The 17223-nt window shown below is 43.7% G+C and overlaps 1 protein-coding gene across 14 annotated transcripts in view; it reads left to right on the top strand.

The window, feature by feature from the left end:
* CACNA1C (calcium voltage-gated channel subunit alpha1 C) overlaps positions 1–17223 on the top strand; it is a 435290-nt gene that overhangs the window by 337258 nt on the left and 80809 nt on the right. For all 14 annotated transcript variants that reach the window (XM_033514757.1, XM_033514754.1, XM_033514753.1 and 11 more), the window contains exons 14-20: positions 3992–4199; positions 4962–5082; positions 6895–7009; positions 8036–8156; positions 8284–8353; positions 13747–13879; positions 15481–15610. In XM_033514757.1, coding sequence (XP_033370648.1) covers positions 3992–4199; positions 4962–5082; positions 6895–7009; positions 8036–8156; positions 8284–8353; positions 13747–13879; positions 15481–15610 — 898 coding nt within the window. The remainder of the gene's footprint in view (positions 1–3991; positions 4200–4961; positions 5083–6894; positions 7010–8035; positions 8157–8283; positions 8354–13746; positions 13880–15480; positions 15611–17223) is intronic.

Here is a 17223-nt window from a genome sequence, read left to right as displayed (position 1 = left end):
CTTTCTCTCTCTCTTTCTCTCTCTTTCTTTCCTGTTCCTAAAATATTGACAAGTAGGCTGCAGTAGTTTCAAATTTATATGTTTTGTAATTATTCATAATTTTCTTCATAATTCTTCCCTCTGTGGCTGAAGTTCACCCTCATGTGGATGGCCCTAACACGAGCCCCTAAAGCATTATTTTAGCCTCACCCATGCCTTTTTTCTGCAGGACAGAATATTTTGCCACTAAAGACAAACTTTTATCTTCTCTAGTAAAATACAAATTTTTCTGGTTTTCACTCAGCTCTAAATACAATGAGGATTTATTAATGACATTATCAGCCCTACCTGAGTGCAATGGTAACTCAGAAAGATACAGCACTGGAAAGCTGGGACGGGCAGGAGGAATGGTAGTGTCATGTTTTATATCAAATATACATTCATGAGCATGAGGGGACATACAGTGAATGTGAGAATAATGATAATCTAGGATATTAAAAAGGTACAAAGCAGGAAAATTACTCTGGTGAGAATATATCAGTAGGTAGACTATTCTTTTTATATTTGTATGGGTTTTCCATGGTAAACACCATGCACAAACAAATTCAGGGTCATCAAGATGATACAATTCTACAAGAAACACAAAAATAGCTGCACAATAGAACAGAAACAAATAAAGATGAACAATGCATCATTTTAGAAACACCATTTAGAGTTTCAAGACCAAACATTTTTTCCAAAATTATAAATACATTAGACAAACAGACAATGTGATCTCTTTTATTCTCCCTAATTTTTAAAGTTCTGTGCAGAACATCTCGCTTTGCTGTGAGAAGACAGATTATTTTCTCATTCAAAAAAAAATCCTTTACTGCTTTAAATGTATTATAGTCCTTTGTATTTAAAAAATAAATTATATCATTTGCAACAGCATACAGGAATTTGATGTTTTATACCTAATCCTGCCACTAGGTAAGTCACTGTTAATTGTAGGGAGGAGAGACGAGGTGCCCCATTTTTTGTACCTTCTGTCAAAAACCACTGTCAAAGTGGTTTTATGTTGGGTGAACAGGGTGGGAAGCTTTCCAACAATGAGTCTGCCAGCTGTTGCTGCTGTTTTAAGCCCTGCACCTGTGATTGCTGGAGATGTGATCATGAGGATTTAGTGGAGGGCAATGGAGAGAGAGGAGAGGGAAGGCAGTAGAACACGTGAAGTTCCAATCCAGTTCTGCAGCCGGTTTTTGGGTGAGATGTTGAAGAAACCCCTTGACTTGTCTGCATCACTCCTCCACTTTGAAACAGGGGCCACAGCCAGGTCCTCCTCACCTGGGGTTTTGCAGAGCCTCGTTCACTGGCACCCCCAAGGGCTCAGATCTGCCCCGGGAGCTGGTCAGGGACACCTTCATTCCCCATAAACCTGAGGCAGCTTTCTCTCATACTTCCCACCAAAAGCTGCCTTTGCTCCAAAACCTCCCATTCCATCCAGCATCCAGTGCTGATTTTTCCTTTCTAGTAAGGTGTTAACCAGAGAGGATGAAGTAGTGAGACCCTTCTTCTTTGGGCTTCAAGCACTGCTGACATAAAACCCTTGTGTTTCACTGAGTAATCCCTGGTCTCACTTTGAGGGAGTTCACCTTAGTTCTGCACCCACCAAATGTGACAGATGGTAACCTCAGCCAGGCTTCTAGGACCCTGAGATAAGACTGTTGTTATTTTCACATCCTAATCAGTCAAGCATTTCATACCCTCTCCTTTTTCTACATTTTTTTCCCCCTGCTTGTTCTATTTACTTTTCTAGTGGTAGTATCATTCTAGCTAGCACTAGTACACAGCTAAAACAGCACTAATCTTACCATCTCAATTAATTGCTTGAAGCTTGATACTTCTCTAAGAATCTGAATTCCAAGTATTGAGCCATTTGTAAGAAATGCAGAACTGGTAGAAGTCTGCACAATTGTGAGCTGAGATAGCAAGGCCTTTAAGCTTAAATTGAGTCACTGGCACTGTTCAGATGTGTAACAACTTCACTGCTTCTTAAGGCTACTGCTAGAAAGACCTAGAAAATGTGTGTCCTGCCTGACATTGGAGGACTTGGCGATATTCTGGAGCCCATCAACCTCTGCTTTAAGGATGCTGAATTCATTTGACTTTCATCAGAATGAATTTTTCCCTTCTCCTGTGTCACTTTGCCTTCTTCCCAAAGTGTGAAAGTATGTGAGCTGTGAGCATAACTGCAAACACAGGGAGCTGTTACATTGCACATTCCGTGTGGATATTTGGTGGCACTGAGCCCACAGCTTCCATGCCCTTACCTTTGCTCTGTAGCTTTTCATTGCTCATCTCTTTAATTGCAGTTAAACTTTAAAGCATCCTGGTTTTCTCTGAAGTGCTGAAGCTGGGCTGGAGGGAAAACATCACAGCTCTCTTTGAAGCTCAGTCCTTGGATATGAACCCACTGCTGAACTTGAGAGGTCATGGTGATGTCCCTCTGCAGATCAGATTGCTAATCTTCCTGAAGTGGCTGGGCTGCTCAGGCAGTCCTGCCTTCCACAGGACAAGAAAAGAATTCTCTTCAGATAGACATTTTTAAAATATTAATTTAACTAGGGTTTTAAGAACCCTTGACTCTAATGAATATATACACTGCCTTCAGGAAAAGAATGATGAGTTGAAGGATAAAGTTTCCGTGAGAGAGCCAGAGCACCAGTCTGCCATCCTTTCTACCTGGAACTTTTGTCTTCAGGGCAAATGTGGTTAGAAACAGGGTCCTCTGAGTGAGGAAATGTTCAAAGCTGTGGGCTGTGGGAGAAGGGACTGGAGGCCATTGGCCTTGGTGGACTCCCAAAGCATGGTGGCAGGCCAGGTAGAAGGAAGAGCACAAGCAAACATTGCTGCTTTGCTGAGCTGTGAAAGCTGGTGAGGATTTGCTGGTAATGTGCATCACAATGTGGTGGCTGGAAGATGACAGCTAATCTTCTGCCCAGTCTGAAAGCTCTGCCAGCCCCAAAGCACAAAGGAGAGGAGCTCATGACCAGCTAAGAAGTAGATTGGGAGTGACTGGGCAGATACAAGACCAAAGTGGAAGTTGCTTCATGGGTGGTGTGGTGAATTATTTAGAAATTCTATCTGAAACCTCTCTCCAGCTTGTGACTACTCTGCAGGCTGGCAAAGAATGCAAACTTGCATGCTGCAGCAATCGTGCTGCTGGCATCACTCTGAACCCTAAAGTGGAACCCCAAGGGAAAGAAATCCTCTCCCTGCATCATACATGAGTCTGAACTGGGCACAAGCCTGAACACCCTCAGAGACCAGGTCTTAACCATCCTGTCTCTTGAATGAAGCCATTTGAAAATCTTCTGCAGCCTGTTTGAAAAACAAAAAAACCCAGTGATGTTGTGCTCATCCAAATGAAGGTAGATCTGGAGTTTGCTTTAGGGTCCTTGTGAAAGGAGCAGCGAAATCTTTCTCATTCCTCCCAACCCCAGAGAGCTCAGCAACCTCTCTGTGAGTGAGCCCGAGCACATGCTCACACACTCCAAATTTTGGGCAAGTTTGTATTTGCATCCAAACAGTTTCCCCATCTGTTCTTGTTAGTTATTACAGGCCATTCTCTGGAGTGAGGTATTCTGGCTGCCGTAACATCTGTGAGTGCTGTAATGAGGTCGGTTAGAATGTAACTCACTGAAGCAGCAAGAACTAATCACTGTATATTGATATAAGATGTGCAGAGGCTTAGATGGAGAGTGCTGTAATAATCTTCTGGGTGTGTGTGTGTGTGTGGAGTGGGGAGGGGGGGGAGGGAATTGTGTGTGTACACGTGTGGTAGTAAAATTACTCATTAGCTGCAGTAGGTCTCGTTATCTTAGGGAGGCACATCAATGATTCACTGCTTAACAGGGTGTTTGGAAATGCCTGCTTTACACAGAAGGCAGCCTGAACCAATATCCTGTGCAGTCCATGAGCACCTGTCTCGAGCTGAAGGAATTTTAACTGCTTCTATTTTCTCTCCCAGATATTGGAACTCCCTGAGTAATCTTGTGGCTTCACTCCTGAATTCAGTCCGCTCCATTGCCTCCCTGTTGCTGCTCCTCTTCCTCTTCATCATCATCTTCTCACTCCTGGGGATGCAGCTCTTTGGGGGCAAGTTTAACTTTGATGAGATGCAGACCAGGAGGAGTACATTTGACAACTTCCCTCAGTCCCTCCTGACTGTGTTTCAGGTAAGGGCACGAGGGAAAACACGTTGTGTTTTCATGGGGCAAGACAGATCCTGCAGCCTGACAGGCCCCAAGATGGGACATGACCCTGCCAGCTCCCAGAGCAGGGTGCCTGGTTAGTCCCTCCCAAGGTGGGAACCAGAGATAAAACCCCTGTGTGCTGCAAGGCAGTCTTTGCAGGGCAGGACAGGAGAACAGCCACTGCTGTGTCCCAGGGCAGCACCTGTGTGCCAAAGCCCAGCCCTGCTGCTCTCCTCCCCGCTCTGGGGAGCAAATACCTGCACCACAGAAGGAATCCCATGGCCTTTAAGCCCTCTGCAGCTTGGGGAGTGACCCAAGGGGATCAGGATCATGATTTCACTGAAAAGTGGGAAGGGAAATGGCCTGGAGGCTGTGCTGAGGGCAGTGCTCTGGGCACTCAAACAACAGGCACGTGGGATGGAAATGCCTGGAGTGAGGGGGAGACTTGAACAGAGCTGTCTAGGAGAGCCATTTGCCTTCAGCCAGCATCTGCAAGAAGACACTCTTTGGGGGGTTTTTTCACACTTTGAGCACAGGCCTTCTTTGCATTTTCTTTGTTCTGTGGTTTGTTGTTTGGGGCTATTTTTTTAATGTTCTAGATGGACACAGCCAGAGTCTCCATGGGCTCCATCCTGGGGGAGGGGGTGTTCTTTAGGACAGTGGGGATCTTTGTGTTAATGGGGTTTTCAAATTCTCTCTGTGGTCTAACACTGTATCCCTTATTGGTGGGAATGTGTCATTTAGATCCTGACTGGGGAGGACTGGAATTCGGTGATGTATGATGGGATCATGGCTTATGGCGGCCCCTCTTTTCCAGGAATGTTGGTCTGTATTTACTTCATCATCCTCTTCATCTGTGGAAACTGTATCCTTTGATGCTACTCTTTTCTGCAAGAGGGGATGAATTAAAACCACTATTCACTTTGTTATGTCAGAAAATAGTGCATTTCACACCTCACGTTTTTTGTCTTTTCCCTAGGTCTGAATTTTGGCTTTGCACTGCCCAAAGTTCAACAAGTTCATTTTGTTTTAGCTGCTGCTAAGGCATACAAACAGTTGTAAGAACCAGCTACTTGCCAGTTCCACATGCTAGATTTTATTTAGTATCTTTACATGTTTAGTGTTTTTATTTTTCATTCCCCTTTATCCTCTCATAGATTTTTCTTTCCTGCCTTCCCCACAAATTAATCTCTGGGTGTTCCTAATGTACTTACTGCATTTTTTTATTTTTTTTTTTTACTTTAATTGCTTTTTTAGAAATACATTTCATGTGCTGCCATCCAAACCTTATGTGGAATAAAAATATGTATAATCTGCAATATGCTATATACAAATGCTGTAACAGGAGTAACATATGTTTGGCATAATTGATTTATGTGAGATCATATATTAGTTCATGTATAAACTAACAGGACCTGTGTTCCATTTCAGTCCCTGCAATCTGTGTGTTCTTCAAACAGAAAATTTTGTGCTCTGTTATCTTCCAGCCTGTCTTGAGTAACTTCAGTTCTGTCTGGCTTTAAGGTGAAGTGAGGGCACTGTGCTTACCCCAGGAGGCACAGAGCTCATTGCATGATTGTGCTGTGAGTGTCTCTTCACAGGAATTTGCATATAACATGGAGCTGCCATTCTGTTCCCTATCTCAGCTTGCTCCAAATTTGTCCCTGTTTAGTTTCTGCTTCCCTAATAAATGGCCCTCCTGTGTCAGAGGTGACATTTCCTTTTATACTGATGCTCCTATAAAGCCACCTTATAGACTCAGCCCAGCTCTTCTGGCCTTTGCCCATAATTCAGGTCTCTCAAACCCTGTTATTTGACATTTCAGTTGACCTGCATGCCCTCACTTCAAAAGGAGGTGGTGCAATTCCACTTATCTGAAGGTCAAGGTAGGCAATCTGGCTGACAGCTTAAAAAAAAAACACTACAGCTTGGATCTCCTTGTGAAAATGTGAGCCAACTCCACATGCTGGCTGACTTTGGAGCCTTTAGACCTTGGAGCCCAGGAAGGGGGGAGATGTCTGTGTTTCCAGACTAAGCCTTGAACCAGGGTTTGCTTAAAAGTTATCGTGGTATAAAAAGACCCACACTCAAGAAATTTATGAAACAACCTTATGGTCAGATTTGTAATGTGAGATCTGGACACTGACTGGTAAGACAAGGAAAAAGTTGTGATTCTTTGCCCTTCAGCTACATGGGCATGGCTGGCCATGCATGGACCCTGTGCTAGGAGATGGCAGAGTTGCCAGCTCAACCCTTCACTGTCCAGACTAAATTAACCTCCAAAATGCTCTCTGGAGTACTGTGCTTGCTGCCCATAAAATCCCACTCCTGCAACCTAAACTGACAAAAGATGCAGAGCATTCAGCACTCCTCTTAAGTTCTGTGGGATTCTCTGCACAAAGGGAGACACTCTTGGGAAACTGGAAACCAAAATGTAAATCCAGGCTTAGATGTTTTACATCAGCCATTCTGTTGTGAAATGTTGAAAACCCACAAAGAGTGTTAAAGGAAGGTGTAGGTTTGTGCATGATGGATATGCAGTTGTGTGAAATGGAAGTTTGGAAAAATCCAAGAGATCTGATGACAGGTTGCTAAAAATTTTCAATTAAGGAACCTTTGGTATAATCTTTTTTCTGCAGTTTTCAAAGCCTGTTTTCTTTAAGTAGCACACAAACAGATATCCTGCTGAATGTATTTTTGGCCATTGCTGTGGACAACCTTGCTGATGCTGAGAGTTTAACATCTGCACAGAAAGAGGAGGAAGAGGAGAAAGAAAGGAAAAAGCTTGCTAGGTAAATCCATTTGCATCCACTCACCTGCACACATTCCTGTAATTACACACAGCATGGATATATATGAATATGATGCCTATACATCCATGTAATATACAGAACTTGTCTGTATGTGATTAATGCAATTATATATGGAATTGCATAAATTTTATTTAATTTATAATACCAATATCATAAATACTGTAAATATTTATCTTTTATGTAGTCTATATAGATTTTTATGCAAAGGAATTCCAACTGTAAGACAAGAAAGAGCTGTGAGTTGGGAATCCCCCCCAGCTGCAGTACTGTGAGCAGAGGAAAGGAAGTCTGGGTTACTGATGAGCTTCCAGAGCAGAGAATGAGTGTGAAATGCTGTCAACCCCCATTCAAATCTCCCCACTATCTCCCCATTGCTTTGGGCCACCAGGCATATTTTCTGTCATTCCCACGATGAATTTAGCAGCTTCTTTCTCTTTCTGTGTCACATGCTGTTCTTCTCCTGCCAGTTCCTTTAGTGTTTCTGCAGACACTTAGGGGGCACAAGCTGGATGAGGAGCTTCTCTGTCATTCCCAGCTGCCAACAGCAGGGAAGCCTCTCCTCACTGGTTATTCCAATTCAGTGTTTTCCTGGCTCTTTCTGCTTCATCCTGCATGCAGCTCAGCAGATTTCCCTTGCTCTAGGGGTGCAGTGAGGGGCAAAACCTTTGTAGGCAATGCAGTTGGGAGCTCACAAGGTATGGGTTGGAAATGATTCATGCCTTTGGGTGAACAAAGAGATCTCTGCTGACACACCTGAAACATGCATTTGCACAAACACACGCCATGAAAGCTACAAAATAAAATAACTATATAAATAAAGTAATAAAATAACTAATAATATAATAACTATATAAAAATAGATCAGAGCTTCTGCCTTTGCCTGCATGTGAGGACAAGGTGCAGCTGATTGCTCTCATGGTGTGTGTTGTACTACATGAAGCTCCTGAAAGGAAAGCAGCTTTGCACCTTTGTAACTCTTTGGGTTTTATCTTGTAAAATTGCTAGGACTGCTAGTCCCGAAAAGAAACAGGAGATGGAAAAAACAGCTGTGGAGGAAGAGACAAAGGAGGAGAAAATTGAGCTGAAATCGATCACTGCTGATGGAGAGTCCCCACCTGCTACCAAGGTAAGGTCTGCTGGCAGCCAGCACTCTCTGTGCAGTGATGGCACAAACAGCTTGGCTTTCTCAGGGAATGAAAACCGCCTGCCTTGTCTGATAAAGCCTTTGGTGCTTCTCCTTCCCTCTCTGCCAGATCAACGTGGATGATTATCAGCCCAATGAAAGCGAAGAAAAGAGCCCTTATCCCACCACAGAAGCACCAGGTACACATCTCCTTCCTTGCATCCCTCACTCAGGGAAGCTGCAGCTGCTAAGTGCACACAGAGCCAAAGTGGGGTAGCAGGTATGCTGGAAGTGCTTTCATGATGGGACAGGATGGTGTTCTTGCCTGTGTTTGCACAGGTGAGGACTTGGCCCTTTGAAGTCCCTCTACTGATCAGTCATACTTGATTTGGTTCTCTGTGAAGCCCTTTATTGGAAAACACAGGGCTTTACAGAGAATCAAATAGTATAAAAAACATCCCTGTCTGAAAATATACATATGGCACTGTTTTCAGTGTGCTTTTTCAGTACTCAGTGGTCAGGGGAGTCTGACAACAGATAATCACGAAAGGGAATGTGCTGAATGCCTTTTTGCACTGTTTTCTAATCAAAAAGGACAGTGTGACACTAGCATAACTCCAGAGGCATAAGATGTCATCCTGGGAGTGCAAGAAACAAGCTGTAGCTTCAGTTAGGCTGGTTTTCAAGCCAGGTGGGCCTGATAACTTCATTCTCAGAGATGCAAATTTTCAATTGAATTGAAAGATTGGTTGTTGAAATCTCAGAACCTGAAGCAGTGTTCAAGAGGCCCTGAATGGTGGGTGGGCTTGGAGTTAGTCAGTTCAACTTCCAGGAAAAGTGCTGGAGCAAATATTAAACAAACTGTATGACTGCAAGATAAGGAGATGACCAGCAGCCAATATAGATTTGCCAAGAGCAAATCACATCCAGCCACCCTGATTTTCTTCTGAAAGGGGCTGAAAACACTTGTAGACAGGGGAAAAGGAGTAGATGTCATATTCTTTAACTTTGCTGAGGCTTCTGGCCGTCTCTTACAGTGCTCTCATAAGCTGACTAGAAAAATATGGTTTAGATGATGGTGAGAGAAATGCTCAGGCCCTTCATGGGGAGAGCAGTGATAACCCAAGTGAGTTTGTACAACCCAAAATCCTGTCTGGAGTTCAGCTCAGTCCATTGCTAATGACCTGAATGATGGAAGAGGCAATATGCTTATTACATTTGTAGATGACATGAAGCTAGGAAGGACAGGAAGCATGCTGGAGGGCAGCATTAGAATTCAAAGAGCTCCTGAGGTCCTGGATAAATGGTCTAAATAAAATTGAAAGTGCCAGGCTCTAAGCATAGACAGGAATAAACAATTCACAAATAAAGGTGACAGCTAGTTAGGTAACAGTCCTTGAGAAAAGGATTTGAATCTTATGACCACAAGCTCAACAGATGTCAGCAACAGTTTGCTGCCTTTGAAAAGGCAAGCCAGTAGTGAGATTTATGACACAGAGAAAGAATGACCCTTTTGTCCAGTTATGGGTTTGTTTTATCTGGTCAATGAAAGCTAATCAGAGCAAAGCAATTGTTTTATTGTGTTCACCATTGATAAGATCTCTGGAATATGGAATATCATGGCTCTTTTTGGGAGCTCTGGGTAAGAGAAGCAGGGCTGAATTAGAAGGAGTATAGAAGAGAATGGTGAAAACAATGCTAGTAGCTAGCAAGAACTAAGGTTGAATGAACCTTATTTGGCTTAGGAAAGGCAGGAGAAACATCTTCAAATGCATAAAAACTTCAGATAGGAGGAGAATTATCTCCATTATTAAGATTTGCAGCAGAGAGAATTTTCTAATGGTGAGGCTGTAAAAGTTCAGGGATGGTTGTGGAAGCTCAGCATCACTGAATGTTGTTAAGGGCAGGTCAGAAAAATGTCTCCCAGAACAGACTTAGATATAATAATTAGTTGAACCTGGCTTGGCAGAGGCATGAAGCAAGAGGGACTTTTGAGGTCCTTCCCTGCTCTGCTCTTCTGTGTTTCTGTGATTATGTAGCAGGATATAATAGGCTATAAAACACTTTCTCTTCTATTCCATGATTCCTAATAAATAAATGTCTGATAATAGGTTGCTTTGGTAGGGTAAAAAAGCCCACTAGAGTTCATTTTGAGTAGATGGACAAGAGTTTCAGACAAGCAAAATGGAAAACTGTTCATTGCATTTGATTTTTTGCACAAGAAGTCCTCACATATGCTATACATATATTTTTCCATATTTATAGCAAATTTATCAGGAGTAGAGTGTGGTTCTAGCTCTGTGCAATACTATTTTAACACTACCTGGGGCATGTCACTCTGGATTTAATTTTCCCATCACCTCTGTGGGCACAGGCACTGGCTGGACACACATGCCCAGTTGCTGAGGGATTTGTGGGAGTCTTTAGTGAGAACCACAAATTAAAACAGCTTGATACAATTTTGTTTCTGTTTCTCAGCTGGCTTGCATTTGCAGACGTTTTTTTCAAGTGAAGTAACAGTCACCTGAATGTCAATTTTAAGTCTACTGCTAATAGAATTGGTGTTTATTTACTTTCTATAGATAGCTTACAAACAGTAGCTTATAAATGAAAAATATAACAAAATGCTACGTCTACCCTTTTTTTTTATATAGAATTAGAGTGCAGAAAACCAAGTAAAAACACTTTCAATGCCTGCCCAGGGGTGCAAACACTTGTCTTAACACACTCCTGAACACAACCTAAAATCTGAATGGATTATCAGGTTTTTTCCTGTCTCTTATCAGAAATGCAAAGGGAGACCATCTAACAAGGCAGGGTCTTTCCTAACCTCCCTTGCTCATTCCCTGACTTGTTTCTGCTCCTTAAACCAGATTTCTCAGTAACCTCTCCTGCAGCTCCTCAGATCACCTGGCCTCTTTTTCAGAAGGACAGACTGGTTCTCCCAGAGATTTGTGTACATTAGAAGGATTATTATGATGATATGTTTATTGCAGGAAGACAGGGAGCTAGTCTTGTAGTCTAGTACAGAAATAGACAAAGAATTCGGAATGCCAGATGAAGGTAAAAGCTTGGGATGATTCATGGGAGCTTGAAGCAAAATAATGTCCTTATACGAGAGTTCTGGTCTTTGTACAGGAATAAAACCTCCCCATCATCGAATTTCTCACTGATGCTGTTTGTGCTCATCTCCACAGCCAAAGAACATTCGCTTCTACAAATGTGAGCAGCTGTGCTGCTTCTATATGGAGGTAGACAGCATGGGCAGTGACCTGGGACAAGGCTCTAATCATGTTTTTCTTTGTGAATTTGGCCCTCAATGTTCCCTTTCTCCTGCACTCTAGACTCTGAGTGAAAAGTAGAACATTGTTCTTTACCTATGGCTGAGGAGCTGAATGTGTTTTTCAGTCTGAAAGTATTTGGTTCCCAGAGACATTGATATATATTTCTTGCTGTATGGCAGACACAAGAAAAAGAGGAGAGGAACAATGTTCTTTATGGTCTTCATGGGGCTGATCCTTCTGCTAAGGCTCTATTTCCCAGAAGCATTGTTCCATGCCCGTTTAAAAGTGTGTTTTCAGCATTCCTCTGAGTAATAAAAGAATGATCTCCTATTGAAGGCGCAGAGCAGGGACCCAGAATATTCTTCTTAAGAGTTTCAAATATCCCACATGATCCCAGGCATTGGTTTTCTGGCCTGTTAAAGAAGAAAAAAGATTTTCTTACCTCACTCTTTGTCAGCCTCCTCTGGAACCAGTAGATAAAAGGTGCAAGTGCAAAGTATGGTTATATTACATAAACATGCACATTAACCTTAACACCTATTTTTTTATAAGTCCTATGTAAGAATGTACTTCTGAAAGATGTTTCTTTAACTAATAAAGCCTGTGGAAAGGGTATTATGAAGTACATTGCACATAAAATTGAGCTGTTAAAAAATAGACTGACTTAAAAGGTACAAACTCTATGTACCAGCTCAAACATTTATGCAAAGATCTATCAAGCAAATCTGAGCTGAACTCTTGGTACTGGAAGTGTAAAGAAAGAATCCTATTTGCATGTAATAATGGCATGCATTCAAAAAGGGCACTTTTCTCCTCTCTCTGATATCTAGATCAGGATCTGTGCTGATTCATCTGTTCTTTCTGATGTGTCCTGTAACCAGATCAAGTACAGTATCTCATCCTAAAGGAACAGCATTCCTGGAACTTATCTCTCTTTATGGACTCAAGATGAACCTTTTAATTGGAGTTTCCTCCTTTGCAGTGCCTGGAAGATGAATCAGTTGTAGCTAACATGTCAGGATCCCTTCTTAAAGTTTTTCTTTTTTTTTTTCCTGTCTTGCTGATTAAGTGAGGATAGGGATCTTTAAAACAGCAAAATCCTATCATGTCATTTACAAAACAACATCTGACTTCAGCAGGTAGAAGAAATCCTCAAAGGCAGAAGCTTCTCTCTCATGCACCACTTAGCCTTCATCTCTGCATTTTCTGTCCTGAGGTTGCTCACTGATCTGCCTGGAGATGACACAGGTCCAAGAGTTTCAGCCTCATTCCCATCTTTCTGACCTTCCCCCCACTAAATTATAAAAGGGGACAATTTTAAGACTTCCTGATCAGTGCAAGTCAATGTGCATGTGCTCAGTGTTTGTTCTGGGGCACACATGTGCTCATCCAGACACGGTTCCAGACACAGCAGCAGCTCCATGGAGATGCTCACAAATAGAAGAAAAACAATCTTGATAAACTGGAGGAATGGTCAAAAGGAAAAAAAAAATATGCCCTTCAGTAAAGATGAGGTCTGAGTGCCACTTTTGGGAATAGTCAGCAGCAGAAGTGCAGAGGGAGGAGTGACAGGCCAGACTGTTGCTCCATAGTAAATAATCTCTGCTTTGTGCATACCAGACACTGATGGCAAATTAATGCCAAAGGATGATTAAAAGTCTCCATGAAGGGCATTTAACAGGAAGATAGCATTACAAGATATAAGAAGTAATCTAGCTTTCCCCTGGAGCAGTAAAACCCCCACTGCAGGTTGATCCTGCAGGTAATCTGGGAGCAGGAGTGATCAGAGACCTGGGGAACACAGCACCTCAGGAAAGGCTGCTGCTGTTTTGCTCTAGGAACCAGATATTCTCCCAGAGGCATAATAGTGATCCTCAAGCATGCAAAAGCTTTCTGCAAGAGGAAGACAATCTTTAATTTTCTGTATCCATGGAAAATAAAAAAACAGATAATGGCTGGAGACAACAGCAAGAAAGATTCAAATCTTTAAAAATAATAAAACCATTAGAAAAGCCATTAGAAGTAGCCTAGAAAGGTTTGTTTTCTGCAGAAGGAGCTGTGAAGCATCTGAGGAGAGTGTTGTGAGCAGGTTTTAGGTTTACCAGCACTAATGGTTTTACAGAGAGCAGTGTCTGTCAGGGTGAGGTTAAGGGCTCTGCCTCAGAGGAGGGAAGGGCAAGGAAACTCAAGGCCTCAGCATCCTGTTTTAATGGTTCTTAGCTTTGAGCTGTAGGTATGACAGAGACAAATGCCCCTGCACTTTGGAATGGGTTGTGTTTTGTATTAAAAGACAAAAATGCTTCTTGCAGCAGAGGAAGATGAGGAAGAACCTGAGATGCCTGTCGGCCCTCGACCTCGCCCGATGTCTGAGCTGCACCTCAAGGAAAAGGCTGTGCCCATGCCTGATGCCAGTGCTTTCTTCATCTTCAGTCCTAACAACAGGTATTTAAGGGATTGGTTAGCCAGAAGAAGGAGGTGAAGTGCTGGTACCCCTTCCACATTGGGCCCCAAAAGTTGTGAGGTGCAGAGCTCCCCTTCAGCAGCTGATACCAGAGGCCTCCTTTCACCCACCTCTCCTTTAAAAGGCAGGAAATCCTATTAAACTGTAGGGAGCACAGTGAAAATATTCAATGGGAGCTCATGGCACGTGCAAGGCTGATTGAAGACACAAATGATGGAAGCTGCAGAAATAAGGGACACAGAGACGAGTCAGTAATTGGAATTTCCTGACACATCCAGCTCCAAACTGCAGGAGAGCCATCATGCAATCAATCAAGTGGGAGCTAGCAGCTTCCTGTCCTAAGGGCTGCCCAAAATCCCAAAATGCTCATTGCTGCATATCAAAAATGAGCAGAAAAGAAGAAATGAGAGGGGGAGGAGAGCCCATTGCTCTGAGAGGCGTTTAGGGGGCACAATTCTTCCCTCACCCTTTTTCCATGGGCTCCTGCAGTGCAGGCTTGTGTTGTCACACCTGCCTTCCCAAGCCAGGTGTGCAGGATGTGGCTGGAGGGCTGTCAGGAGACAGGTGACTTTATCTTTGCAAGGACACAGCAGTGAGCCCCCTGCCCAGTGCAGCACCAGTGATTTCCAGTGTCTCTCCTAAGGGCTCAGCCTTCAAACACAGCCCCAGAGGAAGGCAGGGCTGCACCTGCACCGCTCAGTTCAGAGCTGGTTTTTAACCCCCAGCAGAGCTTTTGCCCCTCCTGCTTGGGTTTATGTGACAGGGAGGGGCTGAGGGTGACTGGGGCCCGTGGACTGTAATGACAGCTTTGCCACCCACCCCCCATCATTTGTAGAACTGAATTAACCTCTGCAGTCATCTGTAAAATTGCTGTAATAGAGACCTGGAGCCCTAACAGCCAGGACTAGAGCTAAATAGATTAATGAAGTGCCTGTAGAATTATGCACAGAGATATGATGGGGTTTAACTCCTCCCATCCTGCTACCAACACATGGGAAGTGGTGTGATGGTCTCCAGAAAGAAAGTCTGACAGGAGACTGCTCCTTCTTTCCCTTTTAGGTTCCCACTAAGAGCACCAAGTGGGTCTATGCTTAGCATACATCCTGCATGGCATGATGTCTCTCAGAAGGCATTTGCTGATGCCAGCCTGCCCCATATCCATTTGGCCAGGCCTGCACCCCATTAGAAAGGTGGATCCCCCACAGCTCCTGTTAAGTGACACTCCAGTCCCAGCTCAGAAGGACACTGGCACCCTAAAGCCTGTTTCTGCTGCTTTCCCCCTAAATGAATCAGGAATGGGTCCATAAATGAAAGCAAGGGGTATAATCCTGGGCTGGCAGGTTTCATATCACATGGAAATCACAAAAAGCCCTGGCAGGAGGGAGTGGCTGTTCCCCAAACGCATCGAGTGTGAGTCCTGTGTGGAGAGCCAGCATTGCCCTGCACAGGTTCTCCTGTGCTGGAGCAGAGGGAAGATGCTCTGCAGGGCAGCCCTCTGGTCCTGCTGGCAGAAGAGGAGGGGGGAAACGTTTCCCATGCTGTCCTTTGAGAGATAAAGCCGTGCCTCTCCTCTCTCTTGCAGGTTCCGTGTCCACTGCCATCGAATCGTTAACGATAACATTTTCACCAACCTGATCCTATTTTTCATCCTGCTCAGCAGCATCTCCCTGGCAGCTGAGGACCCCGTGAGACACCTCTCCTTTAGGAACCAAGTATGCTTCACATCCTCCTTCCCTCGCTGCCTGTTGCAAGTGTGCTACAAGCAGACCATGACTTGAAGCCAGGAAAGGCAGAAAAGGCTGCATCAGAGTGCCTGTCTTCCATGATTTCTGCCTTTTGTAGGCTGTGTGTGAAATCATTAGGTTTTGCAGGAAACATGAGTCAGTGCAGAATTTGGCCTCTAGTTCACTTCAGAAGTGTGTGTAGGCAAAGGAAGAACAGGAGGCTGAAGCAAAATTATTGTTCCCTGGGATTAAAGCATTAGAAATGAGCTGTAAAAACATTGATTGGGGATACAGATAATTCAATTTTGAGGGATTTTCAGATTCCCTTTGGAGCATTCTGCTGCCACATGCTGTCTTTTAAACTAAAAAGCCCGGGGCCTGGTTTTCATTTTATTCACTCTGGTGTAAATCAGGAGTAACATTCTTGAGTTTGATGCTATCACTCTGGGGGAAATCGATGTCATCAAGGTTAGAATCAGGCTTTTTGAACACAAGCTACAAAGCTACCATTAAATTTGAGATAACCCTCAAAAAATATGCTGTGCTCCTCTCCTTACCTGCCTGGGGAGAGAAGAGGAAAGCATTCAGCACAGAGATACATTCTCACCCTCTCTCCTGATCACTCTTATTTGCCTTTTGAAATGTTCAGTGCTCCCTTAACTTTGCCAGTGGTTGTTTCCATTAGTCAGGGGCCATTGCAGAAAAATAAGGAGTCAGCAGACAAGAACTCTGATTTCTGTGTCTGCAGTGGCATTTTGGTGCCTCGATGCCTGAAGAGTTTTCTAGGATTGAAGAGTGGGATGGTTTCTCCTTGTTTAATAATAAAACCTTCATTTAATGCTCCCTGAAATATCCTGGCCTGAGCATGCATTTGAACACATATGTGCATGCAGAGAAGGTGTTAATGGAAGTCTATTCCTGAGCATATCTCAGAGTGGCTTTGCATTTTGTCCTGAAGGAGGATGCTAAATAATCCAGACAAACCTGTGCCACCAGTAACCCACTTGTGCACAAATGGGGCTGCACACCACGTAGGGATAACTAAATGCCAATATATGTATTAGTGCTGCAGCATGTCAGCTGGCAGATGGGCTCCTGACATGCCACAGAAACTGTCACAGAGAGATTTAAATGAGAGGGGGGAAAAAAAAAAGAATCAGAGCTGGTTGTCCTGGATTAAAGAGCCAAAGGTTTGAGGCAAAGCCTTGTTTGGTGTCTCTGAAGCCACCAGTGCTGCGTGAAAACCTGTCTTTAATTTTTGCAGGTACAGATGTTTAGAATGTGTCGTACAAGGGGACACTGACAAGATGTTTGGGCTGCAAATGTGGCCTGCCTTTGCACTGTAGAGCTGTGAAATCGTGTCCTCCCCTGTGCCCACACAGAGGCCTGGGAGGAAAAGGAAGAAAGCAAACTGAAATCATGCTGAAATCAAGCTGAAATCAAGCTGAAAGCAAAACTGCCTCTGCCTCCACTCAGCACAAGCCTTGTGCAGACTGGGGATGCTGCTGGCACAGGCTGTCCCAGAGCAGAAATCCAGGAACAGAGATCCCAGCAAGGGCTGGTGGAGAGGTTTGGAGACTCTGCTGCTTTCCTGGGACAGG

The sequence above is a fragment of the Parus major genome, chromosome 1A (assembly GCF_001522545.3).
Source record: "Parus major isolate Abel chromosome 1A, Parus_major1.1, whole genome shotgun sequence".
Lineage (NCBI taxonomy): Eukaryota > Metazoa > Chordata > Aves > Passeriformes > Paridae > Parus > Parus major.
This window is presented reverse-complemented; position numbering and strand designations above follow the sequence as displayed.